The 12,943-nt window shown below is 38.0% G+C and overlaps 1 protein-coding gene across 4 annotated transcripts in view; it reads right to left on the reverse strand.

The window, feature by feature from the left end:
* Positions 1–12,943, reverse strand: part of RCBTB1 (RCC1 and BTB domain containing protein 1) — a 32,336-nt gene extending 19,393 nt beyond the window's left edge. The window contains exons 1-6 of one of the 4 annotated variants that reach the window (XM_076363959.1): positions 12,813–12,943; positions 6,451–6,621; positions 5,434–5,584; positions 4,790–4,956; positions 1,892–2,050; positions 677–784 (exon numbers count right to left, since the gene is read on the reverse strand). In XM_076363959.1, coding sequence (XP_076220074.1) covers positions 677–784; positions 1,892–2,050; positions 4,790–4,956; positions 5,434–5,584; positions 6,451–6,594 — 729 coding nt within the window. In that variant the 5' untranslated portion in view covers positions 6,595–6,621; positions 12,813–12,943. Of the gene's footprint in view, positions 1–676; positions 785–1,891; positions 2,051–4,789; positions 4,957–5,433; positions 5,585–6,450; positions 6,622–6,897; positions 6,991–12,434; positions 12,701–12,812 lie in introns of those variants that run through there. The other 3 variants (XM_076363957.1, XM_076363966.1, XM_076363952.1) reach the window with 3 other exon arrangements.

Here is a 12,943-nt window from a genome sequence, read left to right on the forward strand (position 1 = left end):
AGATTCTTCTCACGAAGAACAGCGAACTTCATCATCACGTCTTGCAACTCTGAAACACTTCGAGAATTCGATATTTTGAATACTATACAAACTATGAGAGCTGCAGTTCAACAGCCAACAACCGTTCAACCCAAGTTACCACGTGAAACTCCACAGAACCTTACTAAAAACCTAGGAAATCCCAATTTTCATTTTCATTCTTTAGCTGGGAAAAAAAGAAACAAAAACAACCACCAAACAACCACACCCACACCCATGACTCATTTTCCCTCTCCACTCACTTCTGAAGGGCTAATTAGGATATTAATGTAGAATCTAATTTGAACATCTTGGTTTTCTTGTTCCCCTTCATTTCTTGTCTTTGCCTAGTGCATTTCATTCATTCAGCTTTGTAACAAAGATGCAATTTGTATCCGTAGCATAATTTACTTATATTTACACCAGCTAACTTTAAATCATTCAGAACATTTACAAAAGCAAGTATTTTACAGCTTACTTGCACTTTTTATAAACCTAATATAATTTACAGGAACTAAAAAAAAAAAAAAAAAAAAACCAAAAACCACCCAAACAGTATTTGAACTGTGAAATCTAGAAGCAGGTATAAGATTCCAAAGATACAGTTTTAGCGGATGCTAGCAACATGAATGCATTTTCATTTCCATGTTAGACATACCTGGAGTATACACACACCATGTAACGCTGCCACTCTGCATGGCGTTAGTTGATTGCCGTTGTTTCCAAGACCTAGCTGACCATTACCATTGTAACCCCAGCCATAAACCTGATTGCAAAAGGAAAACAAAATTAAGCTACTCCTCTGTAGAAGTACAGAACGCTTAAGACTTAGTATCAAGCACAAGTCAAAAAAGTACATCTTCTTAAAAAACTGTACACTATTTCAAGAGCAATATAGAGAAGGCTGAAAGATATTAAATATACTGCAATGACTGACTGTATTCAACTTTTTAATCCTGCATTTACCTTTTAAAGAAGCTTTCTAAAATATATTTGTCTTTGAAGTACTAAGAATTTTGCAATAAACTTACAATACACCAAAATCTCTCCCATAGCGTCAACATTTTAGTTGACTTTTATACTTTCCTTTCTCCTTACTACTTTTTTCTTTTTTTAAAGAAAACAAGAAATTAGTTATTCTGATCAGCTGATTAGTTATTGGATTAGTTTAAACTGAAGTCCCCAGTTTAGCTCTAATTTTTCCTTTAGTTTTGTCATGATGGACACATCAAGACAAAAGTATATACAATGAAAGCTCATCTCAACCTCAGGGACTTTTACAGTCCCTTCAGTCACAGAGAAATGCTACGCTCCAAGTTTGGTGAAATGTAGTAAAATCGAGGTTACAGTTCATACCTAGAAGCAAGATAGCACCATAGACTTATGTCAAATGGAACAGTTGCACAATACTAGGGCAATGTTCAAAAGCTTGGTTTGGTTTTGTTGCTGGCAATTAAGCAATGTGTTTAAGAACCAGGACCAGTCAGTGTATTCTTGCAGAAAGATTAACTATTTAATTGTGCATGATTTCAAAAATCTAATTAAGACATATGTTAAACAATCTATTGAAATGAGGAAGATAGGCATGCTTAATATAACCATTAAAATTCTTGCAGTTGCAGACTCAGTAAGAATTATGTTCCAATACGGTCTTTGCCAGAAGAAGGAACGTTTAGTGTAAAGACAGCATCTCCAGTTAATTGCAGAGTTTTCCTTAAACTGGTCTCACAGAAGTTATCCATATAACTCTATATAACTCTATCAATATAACTCTATAACTTGAGCACTCCATGTCAGCATTTCTCCATGTTCAGACATTAACCTTGTAAGTCTGGGTAACAGAGAGAGAACGTGTGAATGCAGCAATGCTTACCTCACCATTGTTTACTACAGCCATGGAGGAGGTCTGACCACAAGCAATGCCAACTACCATTTTACCCTGTAAACAGTTCGAAACTCTGCGAGGAGTTGGCTGGTTTGCTGTAGATCCAGATCCAACTTGACCACAGTTATTATAGCCCCAAGCGTACAGCTGTCCATAAAAACAAACAAACAACTGCAGTTTAAGCCTTAATAATAGTAACAAATTACAATCTTGCTGTAGTCAGCATCAGATTGGGTAAACTATCCTATTTAACAAGCTAAAATGCTTAAAATTAATTTTCAACAGCTGAAAATTGTAAACAGCAATAGGACTGATCTAGCAAATATGAACATAGCACTTTTTTCAGCTTCTTGCTACAGAACCAGAGCATCTGACTACAAGAGGAAACAAAAGAAACTTATTTTCATATTAAATATAAGTCAGACTATAAGACAAAGAGCATAGTGAATGGACTGTCTTTATACTTTCATGATGTTGGAAAAAGGAATGCAAGCCAGAATGTTGTTTGTTTCCCAGACAAGCTGAACTCCCCAATTTACAGCTTTTAGTTTTCTTCATGGAACTCTAAACCAGGTTACTGCTAGACACTCATCAGACATCTTTCATGAGCTGTGACAGGAGATGGTTTTGTCCGCCCATGTTTCCCAGTAGCAAAACTCTGTTACACAATGGCATTAAGAAAAAAGCACCATCTCTGACAGTTCAGAGTTTGCTAGTGGCAAACTAATAATAATAATAAAAACAAAAATATTGGTTCCTTTCATCTAAAAGTCCAGAAGACAGGGAAGTAGTTTGCTATAGAAAAATAATTACAGTTTTGTATTTTCAGTTCTTTCAATTTTTATTATGTGCATACACAGCCATAGCTTGGCATAAAACTATTCCTGATAGTTCATCCTCTGGTGCTTCACCCAGTTAAAAAAAGTTTGTCCTCTTGGAAATACCCAGCCACAGACATGCTAGTCAGTAAAAGCATTCTGACAGATACCCTAATGTGAAGTCTGCACATCCTTTGGTGCCAGAAGCCACCTGTTTACTGCAACACCAAACCAGAAGTCAGTCATTAGAAACAAACATCTCCCCCACCACCAAAAAAAACCCCACCCCAAAAAAACCAACCCAAAAACCCAAAACACACCAACCAAAAAAAAACCCCCACCAAAGACAAGAAGAAAAAACCTCCCACCAACACAACTCATTTACCATGTCTAATATGAACAAAAGAAAGCATTAGTCCTTTGCTTTTTGTTACTTGTATTTGCTGGATCTTTGATTCCTACTGAATATTTGAAGATGCTCTATAAAATAACTTAACTTCTATAACATGGAAAAAAAATTCCAGGTAAGGTACAGAATCTCAGAAGGTAGATCAAAAAGCCAAAGAGCTAATATGTTTCCTTTCTCAGAGAAGCACGAATGTCTGCAGTCCTTAAAGTCTATCATTAAGATACTTTTTTTTTTTTAAATTTGCACTGCATTAAAATTGCACTGAACCAGCCGTACAAATCATTTCCACAAATACTTCTGACTTCAATGCCACTCTGAAACTCCGATGATATATCAAGTCACAAGGGTTTTTGCAGCCAAATCTTTCTGTAAATAAAACTCCACTTAACACGTTTCGCTGCTTTCAGTATAATCAGTTCTGGTACAGACAAAACCTCAGAGCACAAATAGACTAAGCTACTGCAAGGTACGCTAGGGATGGATTTATAGTACATTAACTAGACACAATGGCAAGCGAGCTGCAAATATCAACTCCATGGTAAATACAATGAAACTTCCCTGCTTCCATTGAGATTTCAAGCATGTTACATTTATTACAAGTGACAGCATGGTCATCACAGGCAGCTACCACACTGCAGCTCGCACCACTAGTTTAACTAATACATGAACACCCTCGCCTTCCCGCATGCAAACCAAATTTTATAGATTAACCAAGTCAAACGTGACAGCATGAAGATCTTTCCTAAGTGTAGGCTCTCCTTTCAGATACAACACAGATCACTTAAATTAACCAAATGTCTCTTTCCTACCCTCAAAATACTGATTTGCTACTTTGTATTACTGTTGCACTATGACTCCATACTGAATCATAACACAGACATGCTCAGATTATCAGGATGGAAAGAACTGTAGTTTCCATTTTCATTGTTAGGAAGGTTTTAAAATTAGAACTCTTCTTTTGTTAAAGCAGAGCTGAAACCAGGCTTTCCTCCATGAAGTAACACGCAACTCAAAGCGGATACACAGACACTAGTCAAATCTGACTAACTGGAAACTAATTGTACATGTTTCCCATTACACATAGCCTTAAGCCACGTCAACAAATAGCATAAAGGAGACTTGGATATAAACCAAGTGCTCTTTCATTAGCTACACACAGAAATATTCAGAGGTGTGCAGAGCAACATTCTTTCAGAGTACCAGTGTGGAAATCATGAAGACTGCAAGAAACAGACTAAAGGCTAATCAGCGAGTACAAACAACTCAATATACCCCTTAAAAAACAGAATTGCAAGCAAATAACGTTACATTTTGCACCTTACAAACCATTCTTTCACCTGTAAGCGGCACAGCTTTCTGGTCTCATCCCTGTGAGACATACAACAAATGAAAGACAAAAGTTTACTAGCCTTTTATTTCCTTGTTTTTGTGGTTGGGTTGGGGTTTTTTTGTTGGGGTTTGTGGGTGTTGGTTTTTTTTTTTTTTTTTGAGTTGTTTTCAAGTCTGCTCTGAAGAAAAGGACACTCTAGTTTGAGGCAGCAAGAGAACGGGTTATGTTGTAACTACAATGTAGAGAAAGAGAGAACTTCAGACTGCAAGGTCACCTGCACTATTCACTTCAAGAAGGAAATTAAGAGGTTTGAACAGGTTTCAACTTACATCCCCATCAAACGACAGCGCCATGGAATGATGAGAGCCACAAGCTACTTCCACCACTTTCTTTATTAACAGATTCGTGCAAACTTGAACGGGAGTAATGCCCTGATTGGTTGTGCCATTCCCAAGCTGGCTGTAACCATTATGTCCCCAGGCATACACTTCACCATCTGCAAAAATATTTGTGATAAAAACCACCAAAAATTCCAAGGAAGTTTAGATAGAATTCTAAGAAATTAGCAAATGCCAACATGAAAGCGAAAGGACATTAACAAGTAGTGAAACTATTACAAGAATCATCTGTATACTAAAAAATTATGTACTTTGTATACAACTATTTTATATACATATACCACAGTATAACCTCTAGATTTATTGTGGAAATACATGACAGTGCACAGGTAAGACTGAGTATGTCATAAATAATAGCATAAAACTCTACAGTTGCAACATAATGGAAATGTAACAGAAACTTACTTTACCTATTACAGAATACATTTAGTTCCACTTAAGACCAATGAGAACCCCTTAGTGTAGATTAACCAATTAACAAGTTAATACAATTACACTTTAATCCATTCTTGTTAAATGCAAGTGGAACTTAAAATCTGTAACTTATGTTTCTATACTAAATGTTAATTTTCTACCTTCAGTGCAAAGTACAACATGGGGCCCACTTCCATAACTGAGACTGGAAATCTTCTTTCCACATAAGGCTTCTAATTTCTTTGGTACTATTGTGCTCTGATTATCTCCAGTTCCCAAACAATTACTGCAATTCAGTCCAAAAACAAATACCTGAAAAACAGAAGAATATTCATTTCAAGTGATTCATACTCAGGTATGCACAGAGGTGGTAATATCCAGGTCTTCATAAAGCCAGGACAGAGTTTTGCCATGGACTCTCGAGGGCCGGAGACCTCCTTCATGGAAGTTAACAAGCTCAAGAGTCAGCGCAGGGACACTTTGGAAGTTAGCTGATGAGTCTGAATTCTTCAGATCCGTGCAGGCCTGGAAGCTAGCCTTCTCATTGGCAGAAACTGTACTATGAAAAGTATTAAACTGTGAAAGTGGAAGACACCACCTTTTAAAAGCAGTTTGTAAAGAGCAGCCACACCTGTACTGTGAGAGGCTCAACCTACAGGCAGCTTTGATAGGACTTAAGGGAAAAAAGAAAAAAAAAAATCCTACTCTACCTGGTCTTAGAAGAAACCCTCCCATTAATACATCCCAGAACATCTGGCTTGTTTTCTTTCAGCAGCATAACGCTAACTCACACTGAGTTTCCAAATCATTAAAATCCACTGATAATCTTCTGTTGTATTGTTACTTAGCAAGCCATAACCTCATTTTATATCTTCATACCTGGAGTGCTTGCACTTAATTTCAAGCTACCACAACTTCTTTTGAATTCTGACTGCCTTCAAAAGTGCATGTAATCCATCCTGGCCTCTGTCATTTGTAAGTTTTCTAAAACTCCATCTATATTGCCCCCATACAAGACTAAGAAAAAAAAGCCCCAAAACTTACAAGTTACATCCAATATGTTTTGAAATACACAAATCTCACACAATGCTTTTGAGAAGCTATTAATTTACAAGTATTCAGTGGACTCTGAAAACAACTAATTGTAGAGTATATGTTCCACTTTATTACAGCCTTACCTCATCATTGTGTGTTATATATATAGCTTCATTGGCTGATGTACCAAATACACATGCTTTCCGAATAGATGCTATTTCTTGAGGTGACAGTAAGGTAAATATTGGCCACTTGCCTACATCCACCATGATGCTGCTGTGTGTCATGACGTTTCTACAGGTAAGATGACATTGCTGTAATAAAACCAAAAGCTTATTAAAAGTGTATTTTGCACTTTCACCAACCGGCAATAAGATGATTTCCTTTGAATGAGAGAAAAGACGTGTTGTGGCTCTGATAGTATAACATTCTATTCTATATAAAATATGTAATTATATTTCCATGTATTAAGGTGAACAAATAGCAAGTCACTGGTAGGACATTGGAAGAACAGATCTTTTCTTAACGGGATATTTAAGTAAACCATATTCAGTACAACTGAACATCTGCTGTTCTACAAGAAAACTTACTAAAAGCTTGTGATCTAGCAAATATCCACTGGTGGCAGAGTGGATTCTGAGGGCATTTTCAGAGGAAGCTTCAGGTGGAATTCCCATTTATAAAATTTTCACTGGTGACAATTTCTTATAGTCTTACAACTTATATATGCCATGTAAGCAAGCTGTTAATGTATATGTGAAACCTGCAAATAAAAATAAAGCTGGGGTTGTTGAGCATATGACCCAAATCTGCCATCTCTTGCGTAATCAAAAGCCGTTATTATGGTCAAAAACTGTTTGTGAGAGCACAAAAGCATGAGGTAAGCTCATGAGTTTGTACAATTAAGCAGTGAAACACATCAGAGAAAAGTGATTAAGTGAAATTGTAATCTGTTACTTAGAAACAAGCTGGACCACATTAAAAGCTGGAAACATGACTGAGTATAGACATCATCTGTCAGTGAACACAGATGTATACAATCCATCCTTCCAAAATGCTCCTTTTTCCCCTGTTTCCTCAGGGCAATTGCACCAGCTCAAGAACAAAGCTGACAGTCAACACAAACCTACAGAGCTTATTTAGGCCTTCAATCCTGCACATAAAAATTGTACCATTGCTCATACCCTGAAGGGATTCTGCCACTGACAATCTATGATCCACGCTCAGGAGTATCAGCAAGTTTTGTGAAATCTGAAAAGCACTAGATGGAGAATTCCACAGAATGTCAGTGACATGATATAAATCACAATAAACCACTTATTTAAAAAAAAAAAAAAGACTAAGGAATCATTCAATGGGTAAGAAATGCAGTCTCTATCCAGATGTCATCCTCTCATCAACATTTAGTTCTTTCCTTTTCATTTGTTTGCTCCAGTCCTATAGTATCCCTCTATTCTTTGCTTTGTTGCTTTCAAGTCAGGCTGCTTCTTGATGATGCCTGGGTATCAGATATGGACAACAGCGAGAACACAAAAGAAAGCGTCTTTCCTTTACTTCTGATGCTTGGTTCTCAAAACTGTGCTGACAACCAAAACATGGCTTCAGAAAGCTATTCAAGACCAGCAGTCAATCCTAAAATACAGGTTGTTCAGTGCACATGTTTTTTGGAAGGAAGGGGTTTATTATTATTATTTTTAAGAAGTTTGAGAAACACTGAGGTCATAGTGGAAGTATGTGTACAAAAAAAACCCAACACACACAAAACCCAGACTTGTCTCCTTATCAAATTTCATAACCTTGCTCCAACAAACCCAGATCTGCTCTACAGGCACCTCTATCACTAAGAGCCTGACTTCACTCTACATTTCACATTTGAAGCAGGTCTTGAAAACACCTGAAGTCTCCAGATGGCACATTCATATACTAGATGTATTATAGAACAGCTTTTGAAAGTCTACCTGATGCCAGGACCACAGCATATTCTACACAGCTAAACAGATGTGAATGCATTTAAGCCTTCTTAATTTCTACTCCAGTTACAAACTCAGGCTAGTTAGCTGCTAAGATTTGTTACCTCGCTTTGGTAAATCTTTTAACATATGACACTATCAATCAATTAAAAGGAGACAGCAATGACGTGTTCTTTTGAGCAGGCCAAGTAATTGTCCCTTCTGACTTTACCTATTTAATTTGCCTCATATAATATACAACTGGCAAGGCACAAACTGGACATCAAGAAAAATATTTTCTTCACTGAAGTTCTTTTCAATACATCCTGTCAATTTAAGACATGAAAACAAAATGTTATTTTGATGGAGAATGTCCTAGTAAATTAACATTAACAAGTTTTACAGCACCCTGAGAACCTATTCTACTCTAAAGGTAACCAGTTTAAAATGCGCTACTTCATCTATCCCTTTCTGATCTTTGCACTAGGTCTTTAATCCGCTTGGCTTATTTTCTACTACTGTATGACTCAGTTAACCACTCCTCTTTGACAAAACCTTTCCAAGCACTTCCAAAACCTATGCGAGTTACACCGCATTTCCCATACCTCAAAGCTCAACTGGATATCTTGTCAGGCAAACTAATACCAGTAGATAACGAAAAGCTTTCAAGCACACAAGACTTTCCAGATTGAAGACATGAGCAATGAACTCTATCCACAGATGAAGAGCCTTACAATTTTTGACAGGTGTAACACTGCTTTATCTAAAACAATGCTGTGTATTTCCAATTTCAACTGTTAGTACAATCCTACAAAGTTATTTCAAAGGTTTCCCCTAGAAGGTTTTTAATGACAACTGATCTGCCACTGGCAGGTTAGTTTCTTTAATAAATCTCAATCCTAAAGTCTCTCTAGGTTTAGCAACAAAAACCCTTAAGAACAAAACCAAGCAAACAACAAACACCACCTCTTGCCTCTTATATAATATGTACTGTTTCTCCCCAAACACACACCCTTTTCCCCTCCTCTACAAATATTGTCCTTAGATGCTGCCATTTGCTGGAGTACCTATCATCATTCAGTTGAAACATTTTTACAGTAGCAACAGCAGCTATTTTTGTTTATGCTTATGTCTAAATAAGTGAAATAACATACAAATCTGAAAGTTCTGGGGTTTATACATGGACTACTGTTTCTTAGCTTTAACTGCGCGTAGAAAGCTGTTTTAACTACTTATTCTCCATTTTCCACAGAAAATAAATGCCCAATCTAAGCATAAGCACCACCTTTTTCCTCTCTAAAGATGGATTCCTTAACAACCTTAGCCACTTTCCTAGTTTTCCAATAAAAGTTCTAGTTGCCAGAGGAGGGGAAAAAAAAGGTCTACAGTGGGGAAGAAAGTATTTGGGGAGTATATATTTATATATAGTACTGTAAATGGAGATGTCAGTAAAGTAACTCAGTGTTACCAAAACAGAAACCCAATTAATTTTAGCATCCTCTAAGACATACTGCACACTTTCCAAATGGATAGACACTCTGCAACGTTGCAATTGACCTCTCACACCAATCACACTCAAACTTCATCCTTGTGCAACATTTGTCTGAATATGGGGAGGGAAGGCGTGTGCAGTTTCTTCTGGGCAAATCCTTGCTATGAAAGGCTCATCTACGAGACTTTAGTCATGTCACTGCAAGCAGTTGCACAAAGAAACACAGTGTCCTTCACTCACCCTTCCTGTACTGCATCAATAAGAGAGCTAAGTTTATTGTTTACTTCTCCTGATAATCACATAGAGGCCTGGACCCCACTACTATGCAATGACTGCACCTTAACTGAAAGTTTTTAAGTGCAATGTAGTAGCAAATGTACCAGATGGAGTCCAAAGTAATGAAGTTATTTTAATCTGCATGCAAATAGCTGTCTCAATATATTGGCTCTCAAGCTATTGTTTAGATTCTGTATGCAACATGGCAGCAGCAGTTCTAAGGAGTATCTGTCACTCACATATCAACATCTAGTTTTTAAGTTAATTGCAATCAAAAACTTTATAAGTGTAAAAGTCATAAGCTTAAACTTGGTGCTCTGGTACATAGTTGCTTTTAGAAACACTGTATGTCACTGCTTTTAACTGTCTTTTCATTTCTCCTGCATGATTCAGTGACAAACAACTATATACCATATAGCTTTATTTCTACTGCAGAACTAACCAGCAGAGGGAGCTTATATCAACAATACCTCTTCTAACTGCTTTGACATCTGAAATTATCCAACAATATCAGTATACAAACAGGAACAGAAACAAAGATGATTGTTTGAATTTCAGTGAGGCTAAAAATAAGCAAGAAAGGATGGTTTGTAGAGAAGGAAACTGAACTGGCCGCATATTGTGATAAAAAAGAATTTGAACTCGGAGCAGTCACTAACAGGGAAAAAAACTATCTAGATCTCACAATTAAAAAAAGCCACACACTTTCAGAGACAAGCCCTTCAAAAATTCTATGCTAAACTGCTGCTTAGGCATTCAACTTCTCACTAGCTTGCTTTCTTAAAGAAACAGTGTGCAGGCTGATTCTCAGTGGTACATGTGGACAAAGATGAATCCCTGCCTTAAAAAAAAAAAAAGGAAAAAAGACAGTGTTTACAAAATGTTTTGTTAAATGATTTTAGATAAAGTTTTACAGTGTTTATAGCTCAGCTAAACAAATCCATGCTGGAGAGAACAATAACCTAACACAACATCCTACCGGGAAAACAGTACCAATTGTCATTGCAACAAAAAACTATAGTTAACTCCTCAAAGATAATCCCCTTATTTGTAAAGGCTATTTGAACACAATTGCATGTTTGTTTGTTTCACTCTTTCCTCAGGCTCCAATGGTGCAATTTATTTTAGCTGGGCAGACTTACTCCTGCACAGAAAGAAACTGCAGGCTCAGGCCTTCATTTCTCCCAATTGTCTGTGGGAATTATAAACAGCAATGAGAACACAAAAGCTGGGATATCTGGCTTTAGAACAACACAAAATGACTGGCACACTTGATCTTTTTTTAATTTTAAGTACACCTCAACCAAGAAAGAGTCAAATCCTAGACATAACACTAATCTTCCCCATGTTTTCTCCAGTTTATGTTTGTTTTTTTAATCTCGTATTTCAGTATTGAGAAAGAACAGGGAAACAATACATACTATTGACATTAATCAGATGCATGAACCAAGTGATTTTATTGCGGTTTTCTCCCTGCCAACAAAAAGATATTGCACTCCCTGAAATCACGTGCCTTAACTTACTTTCCTTAGACCTTGCATAAGGCAAGATTTCTATGACAAAATCTGCATGTTCAAACCTCTACACGATTTATTTTTGGATGCCTTTTATGAGCAATACAGGGAAAGAAAAGCCTGCTGATCTAAGACCTGACAACCAGACCTCCTATGTGCTTTAAGTAACCAGCTGAAAGAAATACAGGCAAGCAAAAACCACCACGTACATGAATATTACTGAACATAAGACTGGTTTAGCCACAGGAAAAAACCGTTAGTAGGATGACAGTCATCTACCCACCATAACAAAACTGTAATTACAATCACGATATGCCTTCTTTTTCTTTTTTTTTTGTTTTTAAGCTGAGCCATTGCTGCAACTTATTGAAGCCATTCACTCAGGACATCTTCTAAAGCAATACCTATATTTCAATCTGATGCATACAGATACAAGCATTCAAAGGAAAATACTCATACTAAGGCTCTAAAGAATTATTGCATCTCCCAAACACTGCTTTTCCTGAAAAACTTTGTGCTCCAAACACATTTCCATTCACGATGCTTAGCATCTTTTTCTCACAACCCCACCCCTACTTTAAACAATTAAAGTCCATTTTACCTTTCGACAGTAGACAACATGCTTTCCAAAAGAGATCACTTAAATTGCCTAAATTAGAACTCTGAAAGTTCCTTTTAAAAAGTAAATTTTCCTTTAATATTTAATTTAGAAGAACTGTATTAAAAACTGAAGAAACACTAATTATTTATATAAAGCCCAGTAAGGAAAGAAAATTGTTGAGAGCCCTGCTTTTTCAGTAAGCTAGCTCTCAGCCTTCAGGAAGCAGACAACAAAGGGAAGGATGAACTGAAACACCATGAATCAGAAAAAAAAACCCCAAACTGTAAGAACATACTGTGAGCTACGCCAAGCAGGAAGAGAGACTTTCAGAGAGCTGTGTGGGAGAAATCCACAGGCGGACCAAAAGAAAGCTTCGCCAAGTCACTCGGACGACGACCCCTAACCAAGCCCTGTTTACGTGAGAAGGGCCCTTTCCTCCTCCGGATGGGTATCACCAGCCTTACAGACCCTCACCGGGGTCCCCGCCGTGACCTCCGTTCAGCCGCTCCCCACCGCCGACAGCTCCCGCCCACGCCAAACCGCAGCCCTCACAGCACCCTAACGGAAACGCAAGGGGCGGGGGGAGCCCGCGGCCCCACGCAGGGGACGCCCAGCCTGGCGGCGGCGGGGCGCCGACCCCGCCGCGCACGCTACCGCCCCAAGCGCTCCTCACCCGGCCCCCGCGACGTCACCCGGCAGGCTCCCTGCGGCCCCGCTGCCTCCAAGGTGCCCCCGCGCCAGGACAAGCGGCCCTCGCCAGAGCCGCTGCCGTTACGGCCGTTAGGACCGTTACGGCCGTTCGGC

The sequence above is a fragment of the Aptenodytes patagonicus genome, chromosome 1 (assembly GCF_965638725.1).
Source record: "Aptenodytes patagonicus chromosome 1, bAptPat1.pri.cur, whole genome shotgun sequence".
NCBI lineage: Eukaryota > Metazoa > Chordata > Aves > Sphenisciformes > Spheniscidae > Aptenodytes > Aptenodytes patagonicus.